At 38.9% G+C, this 17,618-nt stretch overlaps 1 protein-coding gene and 1 long non-coding RNA gene across 3 annotated transcripts in view; one reads left to right on the forward strand and one right to left on the reverse strand.

Moving 5' to 3' along the window:
• The window catches only part of LOC134807969 (uncharacterized), a 73,826-nt gene extending 57,714 nt beyond the window's left edge, over nucleotides 1–16,112 (reverse strand). The window contains exons 1-4 of one of the 2 annotated variants that reach the window (XR_010149714.1): nucleotides 15,824–16,112; nucleotides 10,333–10,582; nucleotides 5,017–5,162; nucleotides 3,920–4,000 (exon numbers count right to left, since the gene is read on the reverse strand). This is a non-coding gene — a long non-coding RNA (uncharacterized LOC134807969). The remainder of the gene's footprint in view (nucleotides 1–3,919; nucleotides 4,001–5,016; nucleotides 5,163–10,332; nucleotides 10,583–15,823) is intronic. The other variant, XR_010149715.1, reaches the window with a different exon arrangement.
• CNTNAP5 (contactin associated protein family member 5) overlaps nucleotides 1–17,618 on the forward strand; it is an 876,147-nt gene that overhangs the window by 819,560 nt on the left and 38,969 nt on the right. Inside the window, exon 21 of the mRNA XM_016949649.3 lies at nucleotides 3,965–4,052. Within this exon, the coding sequence (XP_016805138.3) occupies nucleotides 3,965–4,052 (88 nt within the window). The remainder of the gene's footprint in view (nucleotides 1–3,964; nucleotides 4,053–17,618) is intronic.

A 17,618-nucleotide genomic window follows, 5' to 3' on the forward strand; every position in this document is an offset into this window, starting at 1 on the left:
GGCAGATCAAGAGGTCAGGAGTTCGAGACCAGCCTGGCCAAAATAGTGAAACCCCATCTCTACTAAAAATACAAAAATTAGCCAGGTGTGGTGGCACACACTTGTAGTCCCAGGTACTCAGGAGGCTGAGGCAGGAGAATCGCTTAAACCTGAAAGGCAGAGGTTGCAGTGAGCAGAAATCACGCCATTGAACTCCAGCCTGGGAGACAGAGCAAGACTTTATTAAAAAAAAAAAAAATGAAAAGAAAAAAAGAAATACAGATTATTGGCTAGGTGCAGTGGCTCATGCCTGTAATCCCAACACTTTGGGAGGCTGAGGCAGGTGGATCACAAGGTCAGGAGTTCGAGACCAGCCTGGCCAACATGGCAAAACCCCATCAATACTAAAAATACAAAAATTAGCCAGGTGTGGTGGCACGCACCTATAATCCCAGCTACTGGGGAAGCTGAGGTAGGAGCACTTGAAACTGGGAGGTGGAGGTTGCAGTGAGCAGAGATCCCACCACTGCACTCCAGCCTGGGAGACAGAGTGACTCCATCTCAAAAAACAAACAAACAAACAAAAAGAAATGCAGATTCTTGGGTTCCACAGCAGATCTATTAAATTGGAGGCTATGGAAGGGGGAAAGCAGCAGGTGATACTAGTGTCTGCTCAGGTTTGCCAACCGCTGGGCTGCATTAAAGTGAGGAAGACGCATGGGCAAAGAGGAAATCATAATAGGCTGTGGGAAGGCATGTGGTGGAAGCAGGCACAGGTGATACTGAAGAGGGTGCTGATCCCACCTGGGCATCAGTACTTACTTCCTGGAAGAAGTTAGGAGTAAGCTGAGTCTTGAAGATGAGTAGGAGTTGGCCACAGGGAGGAGGAGAGTGCTCAGGAAGAGGGTCCATGTGAGCGCAGGCTAAAGCTGTCTGAAAGCATGTTGTGTGGGAGGCACCCCATGAGATCTCAGTGGGCTCCATATAAAGGGCCAGCAGCAGATGATGGCAGAGCCCAACAGAGAATAGACAGAGTCCAGATCATCCCCTTTAAAATCATGACCCTCAGCAAGCCCTTGCATCTGCCTATCAATCACTCCATGTTTTTTAATCTGTTCTCCTGTTCTCCTGGTTGACCATTTTACACTCTCTCCTCTTTACTTATACTGCTAACAATTGCCAGTTTGTCTTAACTCTCAGCAGATGACTTTGCTTTCTTATTTCTTGTAAGAATTTACACTCTTACATTCAGAAGAGAATATCCGCACATTCTCAAGAGCACATTACCTACCTACCACACGTGTGTTTGCACTCTCTCTCCCTCCTAAATAGTTCATGGTTCTAGCTAAGGCCTGACCTTGCTACCTGTGGGCCAGATCTGATACCCTACTGAAGAAAATCACTCTAGCATTCTCCTTCCTCCCTCCCTTTCATCATTTATTCCAGCTCTACTGAATGGCTCCCCAAAGCCTAAAACAAATAATTATTACATGCATCAGTTCTTAAACTAATATACAGACAACAATAGCTAAACAAGCAAACAAGCCAGCATATCTCTGGGTAAAGAGAGGAAACCTTTCTCTTATCTGACTTCTTACAGTGTTCCATTCTCTTTGTCCTTTTCTTGCCCGAATTTTTGGAAATGTTGTGTATATGCTTGTTCTTCAAATTTTCCCTACCTTTTTCTTATACCCATACCGAAAAGGTATTGCCTCTGCACTGTAGCAAAATTGTACTTCTCAAGGCATCATTGTGCTTACCTGGCAAAATCCAGTGGTCATGTCTCAGTGTTATCTTTCTTTGTCCTCTCATTGGCAACTGACATAGGAATTCCTTCCTGTTCTTGCAACTTGACCTAAATCTTTATTGCTTGCCCAATACAACTCTCGCCTGTTGATCCTTCTGTCTGTGTTAGTTGCTCACTCCTGTCTCTTTTGTTGGTTTCCCATCATCTCTCAAAACTCTACCCCAAGGAACTCTCAGAACGCCCAAGGACTCCAGCTTCTGCTTTTGATCTACACTCACTCCATACTCATTTCATTCGATCTCACATCTTTAAATTTCATGTACATGCCGATGAATCAATCCTGAATGCGTATCTAACACTAATCTTGTCCCTGGATTCCAGACCTTATACCAACTACCTACTGGGCATATCTATATGAATATCTGTTAGGCATCGGAATATTTAAGTAAATAGTTAAAATTGACTTATTAGGAAGTTCTCCTGAAACAATGACCTCATCCCCTGCAAGCATGTCCCAGTTAGTGGCAGCTTCATTTTTCAAGTTCATAGTCTCAAAATTGTGGTATTCTCCTTTTATCTCTCCTTCTCTTACATGCAGCATCTCGTGGCTCAACAGCATCTATCTTTCCCCAAGCCACCCTTGTCCTTTGCTTGGATTATCACTGTTTACAGTTGCCTTTTGATTGACATCTCCCTGCTCCTCTTTAGGTTCCCTGGCTGTCTATCCTCAACATAGCAGTCAGAGTGATCCTGGTGTAGGAATAGTCAGATCCTGGCATTCTTTTGTCCAAACCCTGTCAATGATTTCCTTTCTCGTACAGAGAAAAAGTCAAAGGTCTTCCAGTGGCTTATAAGGATCTCCATGATCTGACACCCCTGCTCCTTTCTGGTTGCTTCTCTAACCTCATCTGATTATATGCCCTCTGGAACTCTAGTTGTGCCACTCTGGCCTCTTTGCTATTTGGACTCACTGCTTTGCCTAGGATGCTATTCTTTATATATACTCATGTCCAGTTCTTGTACTTCCTTCTGGACTCAAATGATTCAAAAGGTCATTCTCATTGAGGCCATCTCTGATCAGCTTATTTAATAGAGCAACCTATTTCCTTGACTTCAACCCTACACCCCCCCCCCCGCCTTATTCTTGCCTGCATTATTTTTTTCTCTCAGCACTTAACTTCCAATACAATGTATTTACTTATCAAATTTTCTGTCCTGTCTCCCTCCTCTAGAATGTAAGTTGCCTGAGAACAGAGCAGGGTCATTCTGAGCAGACGTGCCAAAGGAAAGTCATGGCAGGGGAGATGGGAGGACTATGTATGAGTCCCTGGTGGATTGCACTCAAGCTGTGCAAAGTCAGGCACATGGCCAATGGGATCTTAGTCTCCTCTTCTTACAGGTGAACTGTAAAATAATGAGGACTCTTTCTGGGAATAGCACCATATGCATAGTCAGAGTAGAGCCTGGAAGAAACCAGTGGGATATGGCTAGCCTGAAAAAGTGAGAATGAATGGGGAGGGCTGCCTAGGAATGGGAAGGGGACTGAACAAATGGAGCTGGAATTAGCCATGGGTGAAGTAAGGAGGGATCTCTAAAGGATGGTCATAGAAATAAAGTCCTACTAAAGTCCCAGTGTTGGCTTTTGCTCACCCCTGCAAGATGGGATTATCAATTGTCCATGTTGGTTGCAACTAACTGTTCAGCTACCCTCTCCTCCCCAGGACCACATGTTTTGTCAGACTGCAATCCTTGCCCAGGAAAAGCTCTCTGCCCACAACTAAATGAGACCAGGTCAGAATTATGGGACAATGGGGACAGTGGTGGCCCTAAGGACAAACAGAGAGAAAGGGGGAGAAATGGAAAATGAGTTCCTGCTTCCTATTAATGTTAATCTTGCACAGCAAGTTCCTGAGCAGGTTTCATTTGTTTGCTTGTTTGCAGCAAAGAATTTGGTGAGAAAATCTCTGTGGGGAGATAAATACCTGTAAAACGCTGTATACAATTTCCCAGGGAGAAGACTTGTGTGAAAACCCTTATTTCACAAAGAAGAAAGAAAGGGGTATTTTATGTGCATTGTGGGCAAATTAGCGAGACCTGTCTAATCTCTCCTGAGAGAAAATCTCAGAGGGGGGTCTGCTATCTGTATGCATTTTTTCAAGCTATTTCCAGATGGGATCGTTTTATGCTTCTTACCTGCAGACCTCTGCTGATGTGCCTTTGTTTTCTGTTTTCCTGCAGATGGACCAGCAACTTCGACTCAGTTATAACTTCTCTCTGGAAGTAGAGTTCAGGGTTATAAGGTCACTCACCTTGGGCAAAGTCACAGGTATATTGTTCTAGTTCATACCTTTCCAGTGGGCTTTATTAAAATAAATGAATGCATAATTTTCATTAGGTTGTTTAAGGATTCAAGTCTGGAGCCTTTTGCTCCCATAATATCTGAGATCTGAAACCAAGATTTCTTATTCAGAAAATGCCAAGATGTATCTGTGGCAGAAATAGGCAATGCATTTCTATCTACTTTATAAAAACTTGCAAGAGGTAAAATACTAAAATAATTTAGCAGAATACTTAAATTTTTACTTAATTTTCAAATATATTTTTAAGTTTTACTTAATTTTAACTTAAATGTATGAGTGCATACATTAAGGATTTGAGCAACTCAATAGTTCATCAAAAATTTTAAAGGCATTGTAATTTCCTATTATAATAGTGAATCTTTTTTTTCTATTGGAAGTTCTGTCAATTTTCACTTTATATATGATGACAGTATTCATTACATGCATACAAGATAGAAATTTTTTATCTACTTGATGAAGTGAACATTTTATCACATTTAAGTGACCTTTTTAAACTTTAGTAATGTCTTTTTATGCTTAAATTTATTTTGCCTATTATTAATATGCCTATTACAACTTCGCTTAACTTAGTGTTTGCCTGGCCTCTTTTCTCATTCTTTTTCTTTCAATTTTTCCTTTTCTTTCAGCTTTGTAGGTGATCTTGTGAAGAACATACTGCTAGATTTTATTTTTTATACTCAACTGTCCATCCATTTTTTTTATAATGGCAAATGTAGGTCCTTCTACATTGTGGGGCTACTTGTAAAGTTGGATTTTGTTTCTGCTACCCGATTTCCTATGTATCCAACTTTTCCTGTGATTCTATCATATTCTTTCTGACTCTCTCTCTATCACAGTACAATGCAGAAAACATTAATAACTCAATGCATGGTAAGCAGAAATACATTTAACACGTAAGTTAGTTGCTTACAAAATTGTTGTAGTACTTACAGTGTGGGTTCTTTTTGGGGTCTTTTGGAATGACTTCCTCGTGCCCCATACTGTATGCAAATTCACAGGTAGGAAGAGGAGGTATCTGAAAAATGGCTGTGGAAAAGGCATCACGGGCCCCTGCTTTTGCTTGCCAGTAGAAAGAGCTGAAAAGGCATAAAAATGATTCTTGCTACAGCCCTCAAGCTTCATAAAGGGTTTATAATTTCCGGATGTAATGTTGATCCAGAAACCTAGCTGCAGTAGGGTCAAAAAAATGTCCATTTTAGTTCCCCAAATAGCAGTTGGAAGAACCAATCAACACTGATCCCTGATTGAGTTTATCTCTGATTCCATTCACCGTCCTAATAATAATCATTTTTATAATTTTTAGATACTGCTTATTTTTGATTTATTAATATAGACACTAGTTTATACATTCCTCATTTCTTCCTTTATCTCAGACTTTTCTATCTTCTGCCAGGCTTTATTTCCTTCTTTTTAACTAAATTCTTTTGAATTATTTTCTGTTTAAGGTTCCCTTCATTATACATACATATACATATATATATATATATATATATATTTATTTATTTATTTATTTTCCTGAACAAAAGTTTTATTTTACCTTTAATCTTGGAAGATAATCTTGCTAGATCTTCAATGCAATATTGAAGAATATTTTCTCTCAGGTACTGAGAAATCAGTCAGAGGTGTGATGGAGCCAGTGGCACTGGCCTTTAAGAGCCAGGTATACATGTCTCTCCCCAACTCTACATCCTTCAGTGGTGGCAGGATGCCAGCTTGAAATCAGCTGTAGTAGGAGGGTTTACACTGTGGATATCAGAAATGCTAAAAGCCAGGACTTTCCCTACCTCTTCCTACTGAAGACCCAGTTTCAAAGACTCACTGGCACATCAGTGTCCTCTTGTTTTCTGGCTTCCCCGGTTGCTACCAAGAAGTCCGCTGTCCATCTGTCCTGCTATTGAAGGTGCTCTGACCACCTCCATGCCTACTACTTACAAGTTGATTTAAAGTCATCCTTTTTTCTTTGATGTTTTGCAGTTTTGTCATCACGTATCTGCTTGTAGATTTCTTTTTAAAGTGTCTTACTTGGTATTTTTATGTTTCCTGTTCGCTATGTCATATGTATCTATGTATCCAGTTCCTATTTATTATTCATATGTATCTGTTCATCAGTTCTTAAAAATTCTCAACATATCAAATCTTGCTTCCTCCTATTCTATCTACTCAATTCTTCTAGATCTAAATTATATGAACTTAGACTTGCTAATTGTATCATCATATTTCTTACCCTCTTTTTATAGCTTTCATTCTTTGATATGACATCTTGCATTCTGGGCAATTCATTTGGCTTTAGCATCACATTCACTAGTCCTCTCCTTATTTAGGCCTAATCCCGTTCAATGAATCATTTCTTATTGATTTTATCTTTCATTTCTAAAAATAATATTTTGTTCTTTTTGAAGCATGGCTATTAATAAAGATAATTTGTTGTCTCTGTTCTTTTGTTTGTTTCCATCTTTTTATGTATTTAGGCATTTCATTAATAGTTATTAAACATTTTGTCTCTGATAATTCCAACATCTGAAGTCTGTGAGGGTCCCAGTCTGTTACTAGCTGTTTTCTAAATTTTTCCTGTGGTAGCTTGTTTCCTTATGCTGTGTGTGTGTGTGTGTGTGTGTGTGCGCGCGCGCATGTGTGTTTGTTCATATTGATTACAATTAATTTGTGACAACTCTAAGGATCAAAAATTAAGACACTTTCCTCAAAATAAGATTTTTTTTTTAACTTCTGCCAGGTGCCAGGAGGTACTACCAATTTAGGACAATTTTAATTTCTCACTTTTTTTTTTCTGAACAGAGAAGAAATATAAATTTGAGCTCCATACCTGAATGAGATCAGTCTTCTGGTTGAAGTCTTAGCAGAAATGTTGTTACTATTAATATCATTAACCAAATTAAAACACCCTTGGAAAGAGGGAAAATGTGGGCTTAAGGACCACAAAGCCCAGACCTTTTTCATGGCCCCTGCTCTGTGTAATGGAAGTTCCAATAATATCCTCTTGTTAAAAATGAAAAAAAAAAAATCCTCATTAAATCTTACCACTGTGTATAGCATTCATATGACCCTTCACACTTTTAGCTAAGCCAACAATAAGGCTGGTGAATTGAAACTTTAAAGCAAGGTACTACAGACAACTTGTTATTTTATTTCTGGTGCTTTGTAATTATCAGGTAGAAAAGAACTGTTAAGATTGCGGAGGAATACTGTATTAGTCCATTTTGGCATTGCCATAAATACTTGAGACTGGGTAATTTATAAAGAAAAAATGTTTAATTGACTTATGGTTCTACAAGCTGTATAAGAAGGATGATGCTGTCATCTGCTCAGCTTCTGGAAAGCCTCAAGAATCTTAAAGTCATGGCAGGAGACAAAGGAGGAGCAGGCATGTCACATGGTCAGAGCAGGAAGAAGAGCGAGGAGGAAGGTGCCACAGAATTTTAAACAATTATATCTCACCAACTTACTCACCATTGCAGGGACATCAACAAGAGGATGGTAGTAAACCATTCATGAGAAATCCTCCCTCATGAGCCAATCACCACCCACCAGGTCCTACCTCCAACATTAGGGATTACAATTCAACATGAGATTTGAGTGAGGACACAGATACAAACCATATCAAATACCCAATAAAATGTCTTCATTGTTCTAAGAATGGGAGACATCTGCTCACTGGGCTGCCTTCCCATTTGAACTGCCGTTGAACAGATAGAAGGATTTTGACCAACACTTAACCTTAACACTCTGGTCTATGAAAGTTCCCTAGCAGAAGGTAAAGGGAGACAATAATTCAGGCTTATTATTTAGAAAGGACGCTAATCCTGGGGGACCTTTGGAACAAGGAAACCAAACCCTATGTATCAGAAATAGAGTAAAGTAGGGATGGAGAAAACAGGAAGAGATGGTATTAAAATGGCTACATGGAATTAATGATAAATGCAACTGAACTTCACAATTTTAGAAAAGATTGCTTTGTAGGACATTTCCAACTGTAAATCAAACACTAGAAAGCATTTTTCATGGTAGATATGAAAAGAAAACATTCGTAGTAAATCTAGTGTCTCAGTTTTCTTCAGTACCATCAATAGCATTTCATTGCAAAGCAAAAGCAAGTTTGTTCATTTTCTTTTTGTCTGAGAAAGGAAAAATTCCTTACTAAAGAGGACTGTGGTTTAGTACATACTCTATACCAGCCACGGTGCTACAGATACTGTTATAAATAAAGCAGTTTTTTGTTTGTTTGTTTGTTTGTTTCCTGAAGGTCCCCATGATGTAGATACTGGCCCATGAAAAATAGCAGATTTAATTGTGTACATTAAAACTTCGCTGTTGGTTCTCTAAGAATGTTGATGCTCAAATCCATCAAGTTACGGGATATTGCAAGGTTTATTCTTTGGTTTACTGACATTTCTTAACTTTCAAGAGAGGTTACTTGGTTCTGGCCTATTGCATCAGTGAATTTAAGAAAAATAACATTAAAAGAGAGAGAGAGCACATATTTAGGGAAGTAATCCATTTGGAAGAGATAATGTTTCTGGAAACTTGCTTATTTCATTTGAAAGTATAGATGTGTATGCCTCAGATTCAAGCATAGTGTGCTTTATCACTGTTATTTCTAAGTCTCTGTTTAACTTGGCCCTGTCACAAGAGCGTAGACAGCCAGGCAGACATAGGAATTGAAAAAACTTGAAACTTCTGAAAGAAACTCTGCCTTTTTTGTTTTTAATTTATTTTTTTTTTGTCTGGTCCTGTTTTCCCCTTCTTTACTCTTCTAAAATATATCAAGAAAATTTGATTTCAAAACAAAAACTACTATTGTTTGGTGAAATTAAGAATTAAGTTATTATTATTATCTCTTCTTAAAGAAGACTTCTTGCCAATCTGCAGAATTAAGAAGTAGCTACTTTTTAAACGTATGGAAACAGGTTAAAGTTTAGGTGGAAAAGAATTATAGTACTGCCTTTAAACTATTGCTACCAAATTCTGAAGAGACATTAAAATGGAATTTGCACTCATGGCATGCTGATAGCATTATTTTTTTTATGCAGCCAACGTTTGTTAATCTCCTACTTGCCAGTTTGATAGGCCTAAGCTCACACCTGACAGAGGCATTATTCTTCTGCTCCAATGGCTGTTTGCCCATCTAGATTTCAATATTTACTTGCCTCAAAAAAAATACAGAAATTGAAAGAATTTCTTCTCAAGATGCATAAAATTTACAGCTAATCTGTAAATTGCAGAGCTATCTGTGAGCACTTACACATGATTTTGACATGTTAAAATGAGTTCTGATTGCATCTATAGAACAGGGTTCTTTAATTCTCCCCAATCCCTCAGGTTTAAACTTTGAGCTTACTGTGTCTTGTCCAACATTACAGTATCATTGAATGAATACCCTGAATGCTTTCACATAAAATCACTTTACAAGCATCTTGCAGAGGTTGAATTATGGCTGCCATTTATAGAAAGCACAGAAGAATTTATGCATATAAATAAAAGGTGTGTACTTCAAAATGCTCACTTTGGAAGACTGAACTCTAATTCCTTTTTGATTTTGGACACAGAGCCTTCTTATGATTCAAATCTGGGAGTCAATGCTAAACTAGGAAGCAAAATTCTACAGTGGAAGATGCTCAGCTTTTTGGAGACAAATTGACCCATGTTTGCATCTCTCATGTAGTTAACCATTGTGTGACCTTGGTGAATTTATCTAACCTGTTTATGGTTCCTTATTGGTAAAATGAGGATAGTAATACTTAATTCATTTAATTAATTCACAGAGCTGTGTAAGTATTTCTTGAAGCTTTATATGCAAATTACTTGGTATTTAGCATATACTCAAGAAATGTTGGCTTATTTTTTTCTTTATTTTCAAGGTTGTAGAAACATAAAAGAGAACCGTGAGGGTTTTTTTTTTTTTTCTGTTTTCTTTTTTGTTAATGTGTCTGTCAAGGTGACTGTAAGTGTAACTTCCAGGGAGGTGCTCAACTGTGCTCCAAAAGAGCAATTCTGAACCATGGTGAGTCATACAGAATCTAGTGTGACTCATTATCAATTAGCACTGTTTCAAGGGTGTATCAAACTCATACCAGCTTCAACAATAACAACAAAAGAGAAAATAATAGTTGGTGAAAATAGAAGTTTCAAGGTGTAAGATCTGCTTCAGGTACAGCTGGCTTCAGAATCTTAAATATTATGATTCGGGTTTTTCCAGTCTGTCTGTTTCTCACTCCACATTTGACTGCTTACCTCTTGGAGGTGCTTCATTTGCAGGCAAGATTTCAGTGGTAATGAAGGTGAAATCATCAACTCCACGTTTAAGTAGCAGCAGTTCAACATTCCATGTGGAAAGTAAACCTCCCACTTTTAAAGTTCCAGAAAACTTTCCTTATGTTAAGTCATGGGGTTGAGTTTTCAAGGACCAATCCCAGACCATGGCAGTGTTCAGGTGATTGGGATCTACTGCATGGCCATGGCCAAATTATTCACCCAGCTATGGCTGTGAAGAGAGTGGAGATAGTTCAGCGTTAATTGCATGGGTTGAAAACAGGGAAAGGCTACTTCTCAGAAGCAAGTTGAGCTGTTCTTACCAGAGAAAGAGAAAAATCAACAATGATCTAGTAATGCCACCTCTTTTTCTCTTTTGCATTTTGCTCTCCCTCTTTTAAGAGGAGAGAAGAGGGAGCAGTTATAGCCATGGGCTAGGAATTGTGGCTCATTTGGGGAAAGGATTGTGCCGGTGTGCATCAACAGTTCAAATATGTTGCGGTATGAAAAATAATAGTTGAGCTATGCTCTTTTAATAAATAAATGCATGTAATCTTCTTTAGAACAAGTTTATAGCTTCCAAAGTGACTCCTCTAAAAGATTATTTCATTTTAAATGCATAGGCTTCTCAAATTATATTTCATTTTGTTTATGGTCATACATAGATCTTTAGTAAATACTAAATCTCCAAACCACAGCCTTTTTCAGACTCAAATCCTCACATTGTGTGTAATTGCTTTATATTTTGTCCAGGTAATTTTTAATGATACTGTCTGTTTGGGTAATACAGTATTTTAGATTCGTTAATCTAATTTGACCTTCCGCATCATGAAATAAATGGTGTGTTTTAGAGCATCCTGAAATATCAGATGTCAATAATCATCCCAACTTCCCAAACACGCATGTCTTATATTTTCTACTTTGTAGATAACCAGCATTGAATTGCAACTGGGTTAGATGGGATTTTTGTTATTTTTTCCTTTAACAATAACAAGTTACATTTTTTCCCCACAGAGAAATTCAGTAGATGATTTAGTTTCTCCTCATGCAACAGGAATGTGTGTTATCTTCTGATTTAAGATGCAATTTTATTTCTGTGTGTTAAATGAATCACCTCATGATAGCAGTGCCAGCGTGCTCCATGCTCCGCACTGCTCTGTAAAAGTTGTCTGTTTTTTCTAAGAGTGAAACCACTCTATGAATAGCATGCCCTTGAGTTACTCATTTTATATCATCACTTGCCTGCTCTGTCTATACTAGTGACTAAAAAAATGAATGAAGTAAAAATATCAATGATATGTTGTTTCCAAATGCAGACTGTCTTCAGCTGGGAGGAGCTGTTAGTAATCTCCTTCTAAGAGGGGTGGCCTTCACGGATTTGCCAGACATTACACATCTTTGCCTGACTGTGATAGTGAAGGATGTTTTGTGTGGTGGCCCAGAAGTCACATGACATGACTCTCATTGATATAAACTTCAAATTCGTTCTCAAGCAAAAACTATTGAGCATTACTATGGCCACACAATGTGTGAAACAAACAAATATAACAGCAAAAAAACTGTCCTTGTTCTAAAGATCCTGCTTATCTTAAAAATTAATTCTTTCAAAGGAAAGTTATTTGGGTGGGATCTGTTGGTAGTATTAAAGTTTTTCAAGGTTTTGAAGTATCTCGTGTAGGCTATGCTAAATATTAGATTTTCTTCACTGTTACAAAATAATAGTACTAAAAATGGTATAATATTTATAGCATGCTAATACCAATAGTATCATAAAACTAGTAGTTACTGTTAGTATTATTATTTGATAATATCTTTCTGTATGCTAAGTCTAAACTCGTTCCTTATGTTAATTTATTTTTCCCCTGGTCATTACCCAGGGAGATAAGTACCATTCTTATTTCTATTTTTATAGATGAGAAAATTGAGTCACAGAGGTTCAGTGACTTTCTCAATATCACATAACTAGTAAGTGTCTGGATTCCAAGCTCCTAATAAATCCTGCCACAGTTTGGTTTTTAAGGAATGATATGAAAATTTCACACAATGCACAGTTCATTTTTCTGCTGAGAAGCTCTGCATCAAAAGTTTGTCTTTTTAGACTTAATGGGCTTAAAAGTAGAGGTAGAGTGAGGGAGTCTTTAATCATGGAGAGAGGATGACACATTTCTTGTAAGTCAGGCTTTGGAATCAGCTCTGAGTTCAAATTATGACTTCACCACTGACTAATGTGACCTGGACAAATTACTAAATATTCCAAACTTCAGTCATCTCAATTAGAACACAGGTATATGTTATTATAACAACTATAATTCCAAAAATCTGGTGGTAATGCAAATGATGTGCCTAGGATGATGCCTGCCATTTAATAACAGCTCAGTAAAGTTTGTAACACCAGTATAATAATAATATAAGAAGCCAATTCATCCAACCTAGCATTTTCCCTTTTGGACTCTAATTGCCTTCCAGCTAAAGGTATCCTAGTCTTTATGTAACAAAGCTTAAATTTTACTCTTCTCTCCCACTCTAGGGGAATGAATGGATAAGGCAAGGTGTTAACATGACTTTAATTGATGATTGGTAAACAGTGGAGGTGGCAGTGTGGAAAATATTTACTTTTTTATTTTTTTATTTGTTGTTCTTTTTTTTTTTTTTTTTTTTTTTTGGAGATGGAGTCTCACTCTGTCACTCAGGTGCAATCTCCACTCACTGCAACCTCTGCCTCCTGAGTTCAAGCTATTCTCCTGTCCCAGCCTCCCAAGTAGCTGGGATTACAGGTGTGTGCCACCTCGCCCGGCTAATTTTTGTATTTTTAGTAGAGATGGGGTTTCACCATGTTGGCCAGGCTGATCTCAAACTCCTGACCTCCAGTAATCTGCCCATCTCGGCCTCCCAAAGTGCTGGGATTACAGGCATGAGCCACCGCACCTGGCCAATAATACTTTTGATAAAATCATCTGAAAAGAGTTAACTAGGCCAAAACCCACCTGAAATTATTTAAACTTATTTTTTCAGGAGTCAAGCTGCCTCTGATGGGTTATAATCATGTTATACTTTGTGAGTCAGTCAAGCTTAAAATCATCAAATCCAGTCCGATGCTTAAAGACCCCAGACATTACCACTGTCCCTCTCCACTTCTCAGCATGGGGTAGTCATGAGGTTCAAAGACAGGACCCCAGCCTCATTTACGGTTTTATCTTCCCTGCTACTGTATTGGCAGACACATATTACATGTTCTATAATGTATGTTGAAGGAAAACACACACAGGCACACGCATGCACACACGTATATGTATAATGTATAAATATTAGAACTGTGGTTACCTGAAAGGTTATCACACTACCCATGACTGGGCCCAGTGTTGTGCAGCTAGCTGCCTCCCAGACTTGGATGAGTATCTCCAGCTTCCTCTTACAATGTATTTTTCTCACGAATGTGTGTGGTAGTGAGATGGGAAATGAATGGGTTGGGAGTCAGACAGTGCTGAGCTCAAACCATAGAAAGGTTGCTTCTTAGCTCTGTCATGACTAACATCACCTCTCCGAGCCTTGGTTTCCTCATCTGTAAAGTAGGAGTAGTAATACTTGCTTTATTTATTTGTTTTGAAGATATGAGATAATGCCTGTGAAGTGTCTGGCGCTTAGTGGTATTTGAAAACAGCAGCTACTGTTAATAAGATCATACAACCATGCTGCCTATTGATTTTCTTTGCCTGATATCCCTCTTCCTTGCCGATGGCTCTGCTATTGATTTGTTTGCCCTTTGCCTGGGGAATCTGGGCCAGTGTTATAAATGTCAATGTTGACAAGGTAATGAAGTAAAAAGGATCCAAGCTAAGAGTAATGAACTCCCTGCGGCGGCCTTGTAGGGACCCCTCTGAAGCTTGGTGAGAATGGAAGCACTGTATTGGCCAGAAGCTGAAAGAAACAAGTGGAACAAGCACAGATTAGAATTCTAGGTTGCTTTCCCACATAGAAGGAGAGGGAATTGAGGCTCGAGGAGTGTTGTGTGGCCACTGGTTACTCATTTAGTCTACCAAGATTTTATTTTTGCAGGATGCCATTAATGATAATAAATTGAGTTTTAAGACAGATTAACATAACGTAAAGCTCACTGTCACTTAGGAATGATTGTATATGCCATTTATCCGTTTCTAAGAATGATTTGACCTGAATCTGTGGATTTTTCCTTTACACTTGCACAATTATCATTGCCAGTGATCAGTGTCAGAGCTAGGGTCTTGTGGTTAATATTCTAAAGTTCTCTGCCTTTTTCTTGATAAAGAATCACATGGCCTGCTTCTTAGTGAGGAAAATAAATAAGTAAATCATTCTACCTAGGAAATTCTAGTTTTAGTTAATTCCCTTAAAATCAACTGCTGCCTACTCTAATCAACTCTAATCAATCATATATAAGACTTGAATATATGCCTTATCTTTCTCACTTATTTTCTTACCTTTTCCTTCAAAATGATTCCATAGAATATAAGCCTTGCACAGAGCATGCCTCCCATAAAAGATAAACATTATATAAATATTTGGAATCAGTAAATTGCTCCCTAACATTGTTTGTAGATAATTTATTGAATGCATTATTGAATACCTATTATATACAAGGTGATATAATAAGAGAAAATATGAAAACTTTAAAGAAGTAAAGCCTATGGATCTTTGTTCCCAAAGTGATAAAACAAGTATCTGTGAGGATAAGACATTTATTTAATTAGGATATAAATAGTTTTGATAAGTGCTTTACAGATGGAGTGTGCTTAATATTCATGAAAAGAAGAGATCATTTCTAGCTGAGATGACCCAGAATGTTATTGTGTGGAAGATCACCTTGACTTTAGTCCTGAAGCACAGGTTTGACCTCAATAGATGGAGTACATTCCAGGAAGGAGGAATGGTGTGAACCAGGTAAGACTGTAGGAAAACAAAGATAGTAGGATAGAAACAGTAAATAGGCCATCTGAGAGGGTTTCATACATGCAGCAGAGTAGAGGGAGACAAGGGAAACAAGAACAGTCCATTGGGACAATATTACAGAGGACATCCAGTGCTCTGCAAAGGCATTCAGAATCTATTGTGTAGAGAGGAGAGAGCATGGAAAGGCGCTCTCGTGGTCAGAGCTGCTGTTATCAGCCTCTTTTGTTAGTAACAAGCAAGATAGAGGAAAGAGAGACTGGTGTGCAGGCTATGCTAATGCCTAACCTTTGGATATGAAAGAGATAGCAATGGAACAGGGGAGCAGGTGCAGGTGCAGTTTGTAAAATAAGAATTGGAAGATTTGGGTAATTCACTGGGTAGGTGGGTGGCAGAGTACCCAGGGAAGGAATGGAGAGGACAAGAGGAAAGGAAATTACAGCAACTTTTTCCAGTCATTACAGAGGGAAATAAATTTGTTCTGGTCTGGCCTGACCCTGAGTTTACTGACTTGGGGCATAAGTTACAATGGATTATAAAGCTCATACCTTACCCTCTTCCTTTGAGCCAGCTCTCCAGTCCTGCTCAGCTGCTTCTGGATTTGAGAAATCCCTGCCATCAAGAACAGGGGGAAGAGAAGTGGATTGGATTGCTGTGGGGAGAGTCCTGTTGGGGGCCTTCACTGTGGCGATGTCCACAGTACTCCACAGCTGCATGGGACAGATCTCTCCCAGCCTTGAATTTTTTATGATTGCCTGACTTGTATTTCTTATCTGTGTATGTAGCTGCTTCCTTGGGAAGTGTGGTCCTTGAAGGCAGGAACATTTTGTCGTCAATATTCTTATCACTCCCACTTTGAAACATGGGCCTTTGTGCTCTGTCTATGCTTCTATGTGTTTCATAATACACTTCTTCTGATTAGTAATGCATCACAGGTGGTAGACATGTTTTCAATTCAAGGGGGAAGTGCTTGCACTCCTATTCCTGATTTTAGGATCCCTACTAGTGTGACCAGTCATGCTAGTCTACTCAAGACTGCGGGATTCCCAGGGATGTGGGATTATAGGTCCTAAAACTGAAGCAGTCTTAGGAAAGCCAGCACAGCCCGTCGCCTAAGCCACACTCAGTTCAGGGGTTTTGAATAGTTTAATGGAACTGGACCCAGGGCTTTGAATGCCAGATGAACAACTGAGTTTCATGCTTTGCCTAGCCACAGCTGAGTTCAGGGGCCAACATCCCTGAGGATATGCTGTGGTTTGAATAGGTGAGGTTAGAAAGGAGTGAGAATGAACCACTCAGCCCACTGACCAGCACTCACTGAGTCTCTGCCGGGGTGCAGCATAGAGCACCAGGTGTGCTGAGATGACAGGAGGGGGGTGTGGGATTGTTTATGCCCTTAAATATTCAGTGCCCTGGGTGGAAACCCAAAATTGTGTGCAAGCAGTAATTACAGAACAATTGATCTTTAAAGCATGGAACTTGTATTCAAAGGGTATCATTAAAAGACTAGAGAAAGGAGAAATCAGAAGTAAAACTATGTGTAACCAAGGTCCTGTTTCCCTACTGATTTTGGATGGAAGGCCAGATCTTCTCTATGAAGGATGACACACTCTGTCTAGCTTATGCAGAGATGCTGTCTTCATCAGAGAGAAGTCCTGCAAATATGCACATTTCAGATGCAGATCACATCAGCTGCTTTAGGTCTGTGAACAGGAAGTTCCATATATGTACGTCTGTTCTCACACTGCTAATAAAGATATACTTGAGATTGGGTAATTTATAAAGAAAAAGAGGTTTAGAAGACTCACAGTTCCACATGGCTGGGGAGGCCTCACAATCATAGCAGAAGGTGAAGGAGGAGCAAAGCCACATCTTACACGAAGGCAGGCATGCAGTGCAAAAGGGGAAAAAGCCCCTTATAAAACGATCAGATCTCATGTGAACTAACTCACTATCACAAGAACAGGATGGGAGAAACTACCTCCATGATTCAATTCTCTCCCTCCCAAAATACATGGGGATTATGGGAACTACAGTTTAAGATGAGGTTTGGTTGGGGACGGAGCCTAACCATATCAATATATATCATCCATTCTCTTTTTTTTTTTTTTTTTGAGACTATCTCCTTCTCTTGCCCAGACTAGAGTGCAGTGGCATGATTTCAGTAACCTGTGCCTCCCAGGCTTAAGCAGTCCTCCCACCTCAGCCTCTCAAGTAGCTGGGAAGACAAGCTCACACCGCGAAGTACAGCTAATTTTTGTATTTTGTATAGAGATGGGCTTTCACCATGTTGCCCAGGCTGGTCTTGAACTTATGGGCTCAAGCAATCTATGTGTCTCAGTCTCCCA

The sequence above is a fragment of the Pan troglodytes genome, chromosome 13, assembly GCF_028858775.2.
Source record: "Pan troglodytes isolate AG18354 chromosome 13, NHGRI_mPanTro3-v2.0_pri, whole genome shotgun sequence".
NCBI lineage: Eukaryota > Metazoa > Chordata > Mammalia > Primates > Hominidae > Pan > Pan troglodytes.